The sequence below is a fragment of the Cyprinodon variegatus genome, unplaced genomic scaffold (assembly GCF_000732505.1).
Source record: "Cyprinodon variegatus isolate N-32 unplaced genomic scaffold, C_variegatus-1.0 Scaffold95, whole genome shotgun sequence".
Taxonomy (NCBI): Eukaryota; Metazoa; Chordata; class Actinopteri; order Cyprinodontiformes; family Cyprinodontidae; genus Cyprinodon; species Cyprinodon variegatus.
Genome location: NW_015150548.1, coordinates 362368 through 378034, shown reverse-complemented (window position 1 = coordinate 378034; position 15667 = coordinate 362368). Strand labels below are relative to the sequence as shown.

Sequence of the window (15667 nt, the reverse complement as noted above, 5' to 3'; positions counted from 1 at the left end):
TTCTATTCTGGATTTAACAGGAAGCCAATGAAGAGAAGCCAGGATATGAGAGAAATGATCTCTCTTTATAATTTCCATCAGAACTCTGCAGCATTTTGGATCAGCTGAAGGCTTTTAACTACAGTTTGTGGACTTCCTGATAGTAAAGAATTACAATAGTCCAGCCTTGAAGTAACAAACGCATGGACTAGTTTCTCAGCATCACCCCTGGACAGGAGATTTCTAATGTTTGCAATGTTCCTCAGATGAAAGAAGGAAATTCTAGAAACCTTTTTGATATGGGATTTAAATAACAGGTCCTGATCAAAAATAACACCAAGATTTTTTACTGTATTATCTGAGATCAATTTAATCCCATCTAAATGAAGTGACTGACCAATCAGCTTCTTCTACAGAGACTTCGATCCAAAGACTATCACTTCTGTTTAGTGGGCATTTAGAAGCAGAAAGTTAAGGGTCACAAGTGTTTGTCTTCAAGGCATGCCTGTAGTCTCTCTCTCTCTCTCTCTCTCTCTCTCTCTCTCTCTCTCTCTCTCTCTCTCTATATATATATATATATATATATATATATATATATATCCCTGTTATGATTTCCATTTTTTATGATTTATAATTATTATTTTGGTCAATTTTAATTTATTTTGCTGGCAGCTGAGTTTTTATGGGTAAAGGGGCATCTTGAATAGTAAAGAGAATTAGCACTAGCACTGACCCCTGTGGTACTCCACAGGCAACTCTGAAGCATGCGGAAGATGTATCATTAACGTGAACAAACTGATATCTGTCAGATGAATAAGATTCAATAGCAACTGGTGAAAAATAAATCATGGAGACAGTAAGAAATTATAGAAACAAAAAAAAAACATTCGAAGACTGAAGTGAAATAGATATAACTGTAAAAATAATCAAAACCATTAACGGACATCTGGAATTTGTCCTTTCATTCAGGTAAGATTTCTAATGAAATAAAAACCCTGTAAATAAAACACTCTTTTTATTCGACAAAAGTAATAATAAAATGGAAAATTAGTTGAAAACCATAACCAACTTATTGAAAGCCAGCATTTATTACATACATTTATTTACATACAGTATATGTATATATACATATATGGAGCAACACAAACTAAACGTATTTCTAAAAAAACAAAAAACAAAAAAAACGATAAACTTGAGTAAAACAAAGAAAAAATACATTTTATTTTATGTTTTATATTTTTGGGAGTAGTAACAGTTGGAAGAGCTGCATGCGAGCTGAAACTGCCGACACTTTTTGGTGAGCCGAACTAGTTCTCTAAAAATGATCTTATAAACTTCACCCCAAGAATAAAAAGAGCAGCTGGACCCATTGGTGGCATTGTGTAGGAATGATTGGTTTAACAAAGATGTAAACCAAATAAAAGGAGAATATAGATTCCAGGAGAAACAGAAACGATCACCATGGGACAAAATAGGGAGATTGTTGCAGAGTGCCTTGGTTTTCACTTGGAAGGCCAGGCCTTGAAGGCCAGGAGTGTCAAATAGTTCTGATTGTCTTCCTCTTGTAGATTTCTTTCCAGACAGTAGAATGGATAATAGTAGAAACTTTTGAGACCAAAGTCCACGACTCAATGCAGTATACTTGGTGTCTTTAGATAGAAAACATTTAACTAATCTTTCTAGATGATTTGGTTGAATTGACTCTTTGAACTTGATCCAACATTCTCTCAGCAATACCCCCCTGTCATTGTCAAATACAGGTGCACTGCTCTGGTATGATATTGGGCAGGGTTTCGTATTTGAACGAGTACCCGCCATCGGACGTGGTGGTGATCCTCAGTGACCTCATGGCCCCGGGGACTGGAGCGCAGCACTGAGCGATCCCTAACAGGGTGGCGGTCCGATCCGTGGCCGAGCAGTTCCCATGGCAGTAGTAGAAAGTCAACACCTTGGGATGAACGATCCAGCTGTCCCACCCCAGCTCCTCAAAGCTGATCTCAACCTCTTCCCTTCGGCAGTCATCATGATGGGGCCCCTCAAGGGAGGGCCGCTGGAGGAGGAGGAGGGCAGAGGGAGACCAAGGGATGGTGATGGGGGCCTCTCTAGGGGAACGAACAGGCACTTTGGGATGAAGCCGGAGATGGAGAAAAGGTGTCTTATCTAGATCGTTAATGTGGTTCTGACAAGATGAACACTTGATCTGAAGCAGAAAAGGGCCCCCAGGTACAGCAGCAAGAACACTCTGTTCCAGATCAAAGGTGGTCCATCCGTCTGAGCTCCCCCTTGGAGGAGCCTGTGCTGCCTGAAGACGCTGCTGCTCTGAGGTGAGAATAATAAGCGTTGCAGAGGCGTTCACACCTTTCCCAACATAGAACCAGAAGTGGGCCGATGCGACTACGGTGTCCTGGAAGGAGGCAGAAGGCTGGAAGTGGTAGGATAAGGCACTGCTGGAGTCTTCTCTCATTTCAGTATCAGACATGGCACAAGATGGATCTGCCAAAGTAGACAGGAGTCAAATGAGTTTACTGACCTCTAGTGGCGTAATGCAGCATTACATAGAGCGCATGTATGTCAGTACAGTGAGTTGAAAACCTTGAACACCTTGTTCAGACTTTGTTTTAACGCAGGTGTTTGATAAAAAGTAACTTCGACTCAAACACTATTAAACCCACCCATAATTATGAAGCAAGGTGGTGGCAGCATTATGGTGTTGGTTTTTTTTTTCTCTGCAGCACTGGCAAAATCTCATTATTGAGTCTGTTGTGACTTTTATTAAAGGAAATCATGTCAGATTATACATACAGGCTCTAATATGTTATATTTACCTAAATAATTTCATTTTCTGTCTTTTGACTTAACAAGACCTATAAACCTCTAGCAGGCAGTCAGGATGGACCACAGCAGGTTCTCCTTACAGCTAAAAAACTTTATAGAGAGCTGCTACTTCAGAAAAGACGAAGGTTGAAGTATTTAGGGTGAAGATGAGGCTTTCAGAACTTAAAACATGAGACCCAGCTGTCAAGCAGGGGGTGGATTCACCATGCTGTGGATCTGCTTTGCAGCCAGTCTTTATAAGAATTAGTTTATAAAGGTATGCTTTATTCTTTTGCACAATTATTTGAGGGTGGGTTTGCTTTACACTGAAAGAAAAAACAAGTTCAAATTAATTAATTAAAGCCAGATACTTGCTATTGATGTGCACAATGACAATTTGTTGACAATTTTATGCAAATAAATAGAAAAGCAGCATAACGTTCAATCTGCAAAGAAAGAAAAATTGAAACTGTTTTACAAAATTGAGATAAGATAAATATTTCAAAAAAGTTTTTCTTAAAACCCTTTTGATTAAAAGTTTCATTTCTGGATTTCTTTTTTTTTTCTATTACAATGCAAACTTTTTTTTTTATTTCTTTCAAATTTCCATTTACAAATCTGTCCTTTTCTTTCAACAACAATGGAACAAAATGTACTGTTTGCTCTATAGGTTCCAGTCAAGTAGGATCTAAGTGCATCATCTACCAAGCATGCATCTCACAGGTGAAAAAATGATGACCTTCATGTCAAATAACAAATATAATCTAATTTCTCAGGTAATTGTGAGTTTTTACGTATCAGAAACAGCATTTTTAGGTAAATAGGAAAACTGGAATATATTTAGACCAACATGTTCAACTAAAGTACTTGTGGATCCCTTTAAAAAAATAAAATCTTTAGGTAATTTATTGATTTTTTTTCTTTCTTGACATTTAAAGTTAAGTGCTTAAAGCAGCAAAGTGTGAATATTAAAAAAAAACAAAAAAAAACTGTCATTTCTCACCTGGACTGGGAAACAGAATCAGTTCAGATGGATGGTGATGCAGACTGCTTTGAGGTCTGCTGGTCTGAGGGACCCTCGCCTGCCGGTGCCTCGCCTCCCGTCTTGTTCTTTCCTGATTTGGGCTGTGCTCAATGAATAAAGGAGGCTGTAACAGCCCCAGGCCTTCCAGAACCCGCTCCCTGAACCAGGACACCACAACACCTCTGGGTAGCTTCTCTGTCCTGCAGATCTGAGTCAGACTTTGGATCCAGAGAGGACCAAGGATGAGGACAGCACAGGACACCATGACTACACCACTTTACCAGACCTAGCAGTGCTCTCTCTGTGTGACTGTCTTTATTTACTCTGATGTTTGGGCTCTGCTGCTATCTGTGTTGAGGGAAGTCTGCAAGCTGATAGCAAAGAGCGACCTTGAGGAATGAGATGTTGGACTGTTGGGTGTTTTGTTTTTCTTTTAGTTAATTTTGCCAATAAAGTAATTTCTGTGTTTCTTCAACTTTTACAGGACATCTATGCTCATCTTTATAAATAAAAAGCCTTATTGATCTTAATGAAGTTGCATAAAATGTGACTTTTATCCTGCAGGTTTTGGTTTCGTATCAGACAGAGAAATACAGAAAACAGACCTGCTTGAAGTGTAAACATCCCCTACAAATATCCACAATCACTTTTTATTAGCTTATATTTTTAAATATAATGCAAAGGTCTTTAGTTTCATCCTTAGTTTGAAAAGAAAATCTGTTTCCTTTATGTCTGGTTTAAGACACTGCTGTAAAAAAAAAGTTTTTGGAGTCTAAAGAGCAAGGTTAAATGTGACAGTTACATTTTAATGTTTATTTTAAACATAATTTTCACTAGGAATTGAAAAATATTTTATATTTAAGGTTTAAATATATGAAAATGTCAAAAATAAAAGAGTTGTGTAGAAAAATACCATAAAACAATATTGTAAAATAGCCTCCTCTGTGGTCAGAGTTTATAATTACAGGATGCCTTTGACTTTGAAAAAAAGTGTATTATTATTTAATTGTATGTTTTTTTTTTTTTTTTTTTTTTTTTTACAATTGCTATTCCTTCTTTTTTGCGTTGCACTCAGTTTGATAAGCTTAAACAACATTTTATGAAATGGCTTGACCGAATTCAGGAAAAATACATAGATTTTCTGAAAAACTGCAGTCTCTCTGATATTCAATGACGCTTTCTTCATTTTATTAGTTTTTTTAAATGGTTTTTAATTTGCTTTAACTTTGCTGAACAAGTGTAGCTTATGTTTGCCTGAGGATATTTATTCACACGTTGAAAAACCCTCATAAATATAACCATTTGATCAGCACCTGTTCTTACATGAAATAATTATACATTCTTTTAGGTTCAGATTTCATTTTTGACTGCTTCCAACAACTCTGCCACCGGATGGCGCTGTTTTGTTAGACTCTGAACATACAGTAACCCTTCTTCAGCTGTAAGAATACTTATGCCAGCAAGTCTGACATATTTTAGGTAAATATTTGTTATTTAAGCTCTTTTTTAACACTAAAATACAATAAAATCAAGGAAATATATGGAGATATTTGAAGGTTTGGATGACAAAGCTGTTTAAAGTGGACATACTGTATTTCTGTCTAAACCCAAATCACCTGCAACTGTGACCCCAAAAATAGAATTACTTCAGTCATTATAAATTTAGAAATGTAAACTGAATTCATCTTTAAATAAATGTATTTTTAAAAAAGACATTTAATTTCATTTATAATTTTAGATGTATTTTTAATTTTATCATGAGACAATAAAGTGTTAAGCGGCACATTTTCCAATCTAATATTTCCTATTTTAATTGTATATTAGATCAGGAGTTCCTCAAGTGGGGATCAGGACCCCTGTGGGGTCGCAATACATCAAGACAGGTGTTCTGAGCTGGTTTTCATAATAATAGTGATGGTTGATGCATATAGAGGGGCAAAATATACCATGAAAAACATAAATGTGATTGTCTCATACGAAAATAAATGTACAATAAAATAAGTTTATTTATTTATTTATATTTAAAACAATTAAACTAGGGTTTCCAAAATATTTTTGGCTGTGAGAGGATGTCGGAGTACCTGGAGAGAACCCATGCATGCACGGGGAGAACATGCAAACTCCGTCCAGAAAGACCCAGAGACTTTTCGCGGTAAAGGCAACAGTGCTACAAACTGCGCCACAGTGCAGTCAGTCTAATCATCATTAAAATATAATAGTTGAAATATTATTTAACTCATGAATTTTATGGTACATTTCTTTAATTCATTGGACATTCACGTTTCTGTGTTTTATGACATATTTTTGCCCCTTGTGAACATATCACAATGATAAAATGTAAAAATCATTTCAGGCCTGCCCTTAGGAGGTCCAAAAACCTACTTTGGGATTCCTGCATTAAATATTAAAAAAAACATTTAAAAATCCATCCATCCATTATCTGACACGCTTGTCCCAAGTGGGGTGGCAAGTAGTGCTGGTGCCTATATCAAGCTGTCTATGGGCGAGAGGCAGTGTCCACCCTGGACAGGTTGCCAGTTCATCGCAGTGCAACACAGAGACAAACAGGAAGAACAACCATTCACACACACACACCTAAGGAGAATTTAGAGAAGCCAATTTACCTAACAGACATGTTTTTGGGCTGTGGGAGAAAACCAGAGTACCCGGAGAGAACCCATGCATGCTCAGGGAGAACATGCAAACTCCAAGCAGAAAGACCCCAGGCCAGGATTTGAACCCAGAACCTTCTTGCTGCAAGGCAGCAGTGCTACCCACTGATCCACTGTGCAGTCCCACATTTAAAATCATGAATTGAAAAAATCTATTTAAACATACTTTTATTCTGAACTACATATAATTCACATTATAAATAAATAGATATAACATCTACTGTACTTATTTCATGGAACATTCAAATGTATGCATTTCATGATATGTTTTGGCTGTCTTTATACCTTAGGAATTACATTACAATGATTGTGAAAACTATGTTGTGACTCCCCCGTCTGGTATCAAGCAAACTCCAAGGGGTCCTGACCCCCACTTTGGGAACCCTTGGGAAAAAAGGAAAAGAAAGAGAGAATTTTAACTTTTTCATTCAATATTTATTTTTTTTTTCATTAAAATCCTTTCCCAACTTGAGAAGTTAGAAAAAGATTTTACCTCCGCCACAATCCACCCCTGTGGATTATGGCGGAGGTAAAAATTGCATAATCAAATATTCCTTGAAAGGTACAAACAGAGGTGCTATGTGAGCGTGTTAATATTGAAATTATTTAAAAAATCCAAAAGAGGCTCTTTTTTTCTGTTTACCCAATCAAAATAGGAAAACAGCAAACCTATAGAAGAACAGGTTCTGCTCAGATTAAAGCAAAAATGAACCCATTCAATAAATGGAGGAAAGTATAACACTATGACCCCTTGACATGCTGTTCCTACAGAAAAACACGGAGGGGGAGGTATTATGGAACTGTGTTTTTTTTTTTTTCAAACTTTACTAATTAAAGATGTTGATCATAATCCAACAACTTATATCCCCACAAAATATATTAAAGTTTGTTCTTGGAGTCTGAATAAAATTGGAATAGTTACAGTACCTGCAAACACCAGCTTTACCAAAAGATCATGATTTATTATCATATAAAAAAAGACAAAAATATTCTGTTAAAGAAGAATAAACTCTGTTTAGTTTCCCAAAGATACCAAAAAGTTATACCATTGCTCCTGTAGTATGAATCCCCAAGTCCTCTTTTTATTCTTAGCTTTTCTTTTTATAGACGCTCCAACTGTCCCTCTTCAACAGTCTCCGCCTTCCACACACACAGTCCCCACATGTACTGTATATTGGCTGATAGTATTATCTAAAGGGCTTGAAAGTGTGTGTGTGTGTGTGTGTGTGTAAGAGTGAGAGATTAGGTCATAAAAGGCAGTCCAAGATATGTGACCTACGTGTGCAGCTGTCGTCCCTTATACCTGACCACTGGTGAAGCAGTAATACAGGATATTTAACTGATTAGAACCCTGAAAAGGTTAAAAGAGTCGCTTTTAAGAAGCGCTCGACTGTGGAGAGACATAAAACAGAAGGCCTGAGTGGGTTGACATTTAGGAAAATGACCTCACTCCCTTTCTGAGTTCTTCGGCAGGGTTAAAGCTGCTGCGGGGGACCATGGCAGTGGCTGCTAATTCTTCCTGATCTAGGGTGGACTTACACCTAAACGTCTGCACTTGCTCAAGGACAAATGATTTGAAATGAAATATTTGGCTCCATGGATCTTGTAACCTTAACTTGGACTTTGTGGGGATGTCCAGAGGAATTACTTACCGTTTCAGTAGCAAAACAAAGGTAAGGTTCACTTTTGATTACATAAAAGTAAAATATGCAAAGCTAATAACTTAAAATGGCAATATCTTCAATATCTAATTATCTAGATAGCATTTTTTTTTTCTCGTACCTTTCAATTTTAACACAACTATTCAAAGGTTAAACAAACATGGACAATAAAGTTTGCACCGTCAGTGTAAAATAAATGGGGTTTCTAATTCTGTCTGGCAAAACAAGTTTATGTTAAAGGTTAAAAGGTTGAACATCCAGCTGTCAGGTCTGGACACCACAGTCAGGCTATGTCTATTAGCAGTTTGTCAGGAGCTCCTGTTAAATGATTTGAGATTGCTTGAAAAAAGGGGAATAAAGATTAGATGTCAGGTTGATGTAGAGACGCCCTCATTCCATCGTGAACAATTTCTGAATTCCCTACATAGTTTATGTGGAGATTTTCAGCGCTGTTATATCAGCAAGGTGGCTAATGATGCTTTCCCAAACAACACAAAACCTGCAAAGATGGCAACTTTGACGCCGGACATTTTACCATTTATTCACATGATTGACAACAATTGGCACAGTGGGTGAAGGCTCCAGTACAATCTGTTTGTTGTCAGATTCACCTCAACATGGAGGACCTGGATTTTAGGAAGCAAGTCACTTAGTTTTATGTACTTTGGAAATCTGAACAAAGCTGCCCCATCGAGCAAAAATTGGTTTAAAAGGCATTGAAAAGACGACTTGATTTACCTCAAAAGGTCTACCTTTGGTTGAAAAGGTGAAAAGCTGTAATTTAAGTCTCATTGAAAAGAGGGTTTGAAATGTCTCTTCCACGTCTGTTACTGGACTAGAGTGGGACAAAATTTGACCGCCAAAACAAGGCCTAATTTTCAACGAATATTTCTGGACTAATCCAGACTATGACAGACCCACCAGATTTAGCCAAAAAGAACATAATCTAAATGAGGTCTGGTGTTTGGGAAGGAGATGAAACAGCAGATCCTCCAGATATCCTGCCAGTTTAGAGAGAGTACAGGAGTCATGGCTGGATAATGGCCTCTTTCTGCAGAACTTAACGTAATGTGAGACAGCATTCTGGAGCTCAAGAGAAGAGCAGTAGAGCAATCAGAGGAAAAAACTTGCAGAGAAAGCAACAATACTGGGATTAGACAGCTGGCAGTTGCCCCCTATGTAGCTAAGAAACCACAGCGGGAGATCAGAGAAGAGAGGAGCGGCAATGGCTCGCCTGGCAAACAGAGCACTAGAGGCCGTTGAGGATGTTCAGTTTCTGCACTGGAGCTAATGGAGGAAGACAAATGTTTAATGATCTAACAGTCCTTAAAGGGCTAAGTAAAAACAACTTCTTTGAAAGTCTCCAACAAACCTCCTAAGAGCATTCCTTACTTCATCTTCTGTCAACATTATTTCCTTGATCTTCCATTTTGATGGAAAAGCTTGGCTGTGTCCGAATGTGCGTCCCAACCCCTACATAGGGCACTATGTAGTGGTTACTGCATTTTATGATGGTCCGAATGTCTAGTGGATGAAAAAGTAGTGGACTCAAAGTTTCCCACCTTGCACTTGGAAAGTAATGTACATCAATGGTCACTAGAAGAGCAGATATATACCTGACTGTTTTGCAAAAGCTCTCCTAGCAAAGCATCATGGGATTTGTTTTGGGGGCAAGAAAGAACAAAGATGATGCAGGGAGCCAGAATCATGTGAACATAGGGGAGTAAAAAGTAGTGATCCTATGTCCGAACGTTCAGTTAACTGAGTTCACTATAAAGTCCCTTAAATAGTCCCCAATCTGAATGATTGAGGGATTGGGGTGGATGTTTGGACACAGTTCTCGTCTTTTCTATACTCCTTTTCCCTTAGTCACAGCCTGATTGGTTGTCACAACAAAATTAGAGAAAAAAGTTCTGACCTTTCAACTCTTGGAGAACTTTACAGGTGCAGACGCGGTATTCACCAGAAATATGCTTTTCACCTCATTAGAATCAGAAGCCTCACTTCATCACAGGGCTCCTGAACCACCCTCTAAAGGGATAACATTGAAATCCTTCACTCTGAGTCCGAAATTTGTATTTGTTCTGAGGCACCTTTTCAGTTGCAAGTTGGTCATTTTATCCCTGTTGTATGTGTATAATTAAAAATATATTATAATAAAAAATACCGAATTAATGTCCCTGTTTGCTAACCTGTTAATTTTGGCAGTAAAACTGCCCTATTTTTGAGTATGGCCACTGCAGCCACTGCCACTGCGGCCACTGTTACAACCATAAGAACGACAAAAACTACTTTGTGGTATTTTGCACAAATAAACAGTGTTGAAATATATCAACTTATGAATCTAAAAGGTAGTATTTAATGACTTACTTAATGTTGCATCATAAAAAACTGCTACAAACAAGTAGGAAGCAGGGAAATTTGAATTAGTGTTGATGCGAGTAGCATCCATATTGAATACAGAAGTTTTATATGGTCATGTTGCTCAAACTTAGTTGGGCTTTCCAGTGGAAATCTGAGAGATTGTAAATTCCAACTTTTTGGTACACATGGAACACACCATTAATGCATGTACAATACTTAAATATTCTTGTTTGCTAGAATTATCTTAAATGCCAGTGTTAGATATCTTGATAGCAAGCTGGCTAGTGTTAGCCAATAATATTTTGGAATGTGATGTAAATGTAAAATATCAGAGGAAATATGTATTGAATTTGTCAAAAAATATACAATCAATTAAAGCTGGGTTTATATTGTCCCCAAAATACGAATAAAGTAGTTTTTTTCCTTTATGTGTAGGCAAACAGCTTGTGTATGAAGAGTAGCACATGTTACATCTAATAATACCCATGGTTTGGGTAAGTAGTCAATAACTTCCTGGTTAATGATGTCTGTCTACCAGTCTAGTCTCCATTCCAACCCCTTGGTGTTTTGGCCAGTCGTTGGTTCTTATCTCAGGTGTTTTGGATTTTAGCTAAGATTTGCACCAAACCTTTTGCATAAATACTTACTGGCGCAAACCTTCTGATATATCACATCACAATGGTGCTCCTCAAAATTTCGATGAAATGAAAAAAACAAACCAAATGTACATGGCTGATTATCAACTAACATGGTTGTATAAACAGAAGATAATAGCTACCAAACACATTCATTTGTAGTTTTTTATTTTATTTATTTTTTCCAGTATAAAACAACTTACAGCATGTTCTAACTGACCATTTACATAGTTCTTGGAGTTCTTGACTTCTTGATGAGTTTATCTTGTGTTATGTTTTCTGGTTTTCCTACAGCTACCAGTGTGTTGGTCCAGGTCAAGCACCTTCTAAAGACATGCAGATATCACAACCAGTGGAGGTTTCTAGGAGGAACGCACAGTAAATATTGTTCATTTTAGGTCCTCAGGAAAGAAGTCTTCAACAGACATCAAAATGGCAGAAAACTCACCTTTTAGGCCCCTCCCCTCCAACAATGCCAAAATCAAAGGTGCATCTGGTCTTCAGAATGATGAAGGTGAAACCCAAGGCTTGTCGGCTCCAGTTTTTACCCGTAAGCTCCGTAAAGCTGCAGTGGGAACGGGCTGTGATATCCGGCTGAGGGTGTCAGTGTCAGGAAATCCTAAACCTTTGATGACCTGGTACCACAACGAGAAGCTGATTCCCCCCTCAGAAGCTCAGGACTCAGGAGGACTCTGGATAAGGGACTGTCACACTAACAATGCTGGCCTGTATACCTGTGTGGCCTCCAATGAGCTGGGAGAGGCAAGCTGTAGTGCAGTACTGGCAGTTATGGACCTTGATGAAGGTAAACGCTTATTACTCTTTAACAAACAAAAGATTTTCAACGGCGATTTCTTTTTTATTTGAAACATAATCATAGTTCTTAAAAGCTGAGCCACAGGGAAACAAGGATCATTTGAAGACTGCTAGGACTTTAAGCTTCTGCATATGCAAACATATCTACGGAAATGCTTTGAATGAGCTAGTTGTTGTCATCAGACACTTAGACTTGTTTAAGAAAGAGTTCATCTTTCAGTTCCTTCACCTTAGCAGCGACTTTTGATCTCCATTTGTATTTATATAGCTGGGGGATTTTCGCCTTGAGTTTGCAATCAAGGCAATTTCAGGTTTCACCAATTTTCCAGTGAACTTTAGTGGTATTCCTGTACCTTAGAGATGGTTGAGAGAATCTAGGAAACATCTATTTTCGACTTAATTTCGAGTTAATTTCTTTACTAGACCATTGTAACCCATATAGGTCAGAATAAATGTATGTTTGAAATAGGGAACCTCGGCACCAGTCCCAAGTCTTTTATAACATTTGCAATGCTTTCTTCAGGATTGTACTTCATTATGTCGTGTCTTTGCTGGAGAAAAGCTTTGCTATACTGTACCACAGTGCTTTCTATGTCAGTGAGGATGGGGTCTTCTGGATGATGTATGGTGTTTATCTTCCTACAGACATTGTGTTTTCCATCAAGAACAAAAAGTTTACTTTTATTTATTCAAGGATTTGATAAAATTCATTCCATCCTGGTCTTGGTTGTTCCTGTGCCCCCTGTGTTTTATCTTCCATTCATCCGACTTCTGAAATTTGACGAGTTTATACATTGATTTATATTTTTAAGTCTTCATTTTTTATTAGCACATTTATACTAGATTATTCAGCCCATTCTGATTGAACTGAATGGATTACAGAAGGTTTAAGATGTTCTCCTTTTTAGAACCCTTAAGCAGGGCGTACACTGTGCGATTTTCGGGGCGATTATCCAGTTGTGCGAGAATCGCTCAGTGGGCATGCGCAAACAAGGATTCTTCTTTTTATTCTTCTTGTCAGATGTAAAGAAGCATGGTGGGGGTGTGATGAGTGAAATGGCGTTCTTTCTGCAAAATGGACAGACCGTAGTAGCCACGGTTGCTCAGCCATGTCTTTGTCCAAACACGTCGTCGCCTTTTCTTTTTAGGGCTTTCAGCACAAAATTGCACAAACTGCAAAGGCAGCGCGTTTCTCTCTAGTGAGCTTAATATCCCCCTTCTATTTGTTTGGCTTCCGGATAGATGAGTCAGAGCAGCTCGATCTCACTGCGGAGCTGAGTTCAATCTGGTTATTAGACGTACAGTGTGAGCAGGTAGATCACATCAGAGCGTCGGGCCGAACATAAGCTGTAAACTCACTCTGTACGAGAGAAACCCTGCGGTTTTTCTCGTACAGAGTGAGCTATAACTGTGTGCAACGATTGAAAGTACCGCATAGTGTACGCCCGGCTTTTATTGTGCGTCTACCTCAAAAGCAAAAGCTGGGACAAAATCTTCACTTATAGATGTCGCCTCTTGCCGGAAATATCACAACCAATTGGCTTGTCAGGCGACAAGCTCCAGCACGTCACAGGATCTGTGTTTGCCAGTTCCACCTCAATTGGGCGGACCTGGATTTACGGAGCGAGTTTTGGTGCTTTATTCACTTTGGAAAGCTGACCAGGGGCCTAGATTCTTCAGGAACCAAGGCAGTTTGGAGAGTAGCACCACCTCCTCCAGGAGCTATGTATGGATGACAGTCGTCCCACTGATTAGAAAGCTGAAACTATTCCACTTCAGGGAAGGATAAACCAGACAAGAAAGGTAACTAGGATGCATTCAGAGCATTCTGGATGTCAGAAAGGAGGAGGTGGACATTAGGGCAAGAACCACTACAAAGAGCCTCAGACCACGACAGGGGCCATGCCTTTTTCTGGAGCTAACAGCAAGGAAGACAGTTGAAGATCAGAGAATTCTGCTAGACGGGGTAGAGGAAGAGCCTTGCCAAGGCTAGCTCTGGAGGCCTTAAGCAGGAGATTGAAGTCCAACGGGCATAGAGGCTTGCTGGGCCAGTTTCTACACTGGAGCTAATGCAGGTCCTTTTTGGACTAAATATTAACAGCTGTTTTGATAGCCACCAACAGACCTCTTACTGCACTCCTGTACCCTACTACACAGCCAAATCTTGTCCATAATTGGATGTTTCTACAAGAAAACACATAAATGTGCAGATTTTTCAACTTGATGCCACAACTGTGATTGTCACTTCATCCATTGTCATGTTCCTTACTGTCATTGGGTAAAAACATGGTTGCGGTATTGTTAGAATTGTGTCCTTTACCTTGCAGCACTTGTGAGCCACCCTCTATGTGGGGATAAAATGTAAATTGGTCGCTCAGGATCCCTCAGGTCACACAATCCAATTTTTTGTGAATGCACCCTTACATTTTGAAGGGGGAGAGAGGGGCTAAGGTTTTGAGGGTAAAACCTAAGCTTGTTTTCCTTGATTCTGTCCTTGGAGAATCACTGTAACAGTCAGTATTGAGCCTGCAAACTGAACCGTATAAAAATGAGAAAACTCAACTTTTTTGTTCGCTTAGATCAAGGTTATGAACTGTGACTCCTAAGCACAAATAGATTTTGATCTTGATCGTTATGTGATCCTCCTAGTTTTTGAGATTGTACAGTCATCACATGTGACATATGATGCTTTAAGGCAGTCATTCTCAACCTTGTTCCTCAGGGACCCTCTCCTGCATGTTTTAGGTGTTGGATCACAGCAGGAAAGAATGGATGATTAACAGGCTTCTGCAGCACTTGATTGCAGAGAAGGAATCTTCATTTGATTCAGGAGTGCTGGAATAGACACATACCTAAATCATGCAGGGAGGGTTTACTGAGGGTCACGGCTGGGAACCACTGCTTTTAAGGATCTATGTTTAATGCAGGATGATCCAGAATAGATAACATGAATGTTTGAGATGTTAAATTAAGCTGATCTAATTTTTTTCAGATACATTACCTTGTTTCAAGGAGTATGAAAAAAATCTTAATTTTACAAAGAATGTAATGGCACTTCTAGAATTTCAGGTCTGAGAAAGAAACTTTTAAATGAAAAAAAAAGGAAACCACCTGGAAAAGTTCAAACTGTTTAAACTAAACAGTTTTTAACTGGACCCTTGATTATAGCACCCTACACAACCTTCATTATTAGCTGCCATGATTAATGGAGGTATAAAGAGTGGAGTTGCTATAAAGAAGGGGACATTTTGTGCCTCATATAGTAACCACTTTGCATCAACATTTAAGGTTTGTCATACTAAACACCGGATATAGTTGATGTTATTATTGGACACACGAATACATGGATATTGTTAGAAGCTCCGCCAGTATGAACTGGCACATATGGTCCAGCAAGTCTATCAGTCTGCACTTCTATGTCTTTCTCTCTCACCTCCCTAATTCTGATCTATTACCATTAATCACTCCTTCTTTTCTTTATTTAGCTTTATTTTTTAACCACAAGCTTTCTCCAGTGTCAAGGCATGGATAAAGCCTTTACAAAACTCTCCTTTAAGGAGAGGAAAGGAACATTTAGATCAGGGAACAATGGGAGACTGTAGAGCTGTGCAGAAGAAATTGCACCATAGTTTTTGCAAGTAGCAAAAAGCTGCAAACTCTCTGCATAACAGAAGAGGTCCAGACCACTGAGGGGGAGGTGGT

The 15667-nt window shown here is 38.6% G+C and overlaps 2 protein-coding genes across 3 annotated transcripts in view; one reads left to right on the top strand and one right to left on the bottom strand.

The window, feature by feature from the left end:
- Nucleotides 1-1408: 1408 nt before the first annotated feature.
- On the bottom strand, nucleotides 1409-4439 carry inha (inhibin alpha). Its single transcript, XM_015373968.1, has 2 exons — nucleotides 3790-4439; nucleotides 1409-2480 (listed from the first exon to the last, which is right to left on the bottom strand). Exons 1-2 carry the CDS (start codon nucleotides 4080-4082, stop codon nucleotides 1730-1732), a joined length of 1044 nt encoding a protein of 347 aa, XP_015229454.1. The 5' UTR covers nucleotides 4083-4439; the 3' UTR covers nucleotides 1409-1729.
- Nucleotides 4440-7832: 3393 nt separating this feature from the next.
- The window catches only part of speg (SPEG complex locus), an 87994-nt gene continuing 80159 nt past the window's right edge, over nucleotides 7833-15667 (top strand). For both annotated transcript variants that reach the window (XM_015373970.1, XM_015373971.1), the window contains exons 1-2: nucleotides 7833-8162; nucleotides 11444-11954. In XM_015373970.1, coding sequence (XP_015229456.1) covers nucleotides 11582-11954 — 373 coding nt within the window. In that variant the 5' untranslated portion in view covers nucleotides 7833-8162; nucleotides 11444-11581. The remainder of the gene's footprint in view (nucleotides 8163-11443; nucleotides 11955-15667) is intronic.

Excerpts from the sequence above, each read along its gene's own strand:
- inha (XM_015373968.1), bottom strand. The coding sequence starts at position 4,082 with ATGGTGTCCTGTGCTGTCCTCATCCTTGGTCCTCTCTGGATCCAAAGT. Across the intron at positions 2,481-3,789 it reads TTTCCCAGTCCAGGTGAGAA|TTTGGCAGATCCATCTTGTG; the intron begins ATGACAGTTTTT and ends ACTCCTGTCTAC.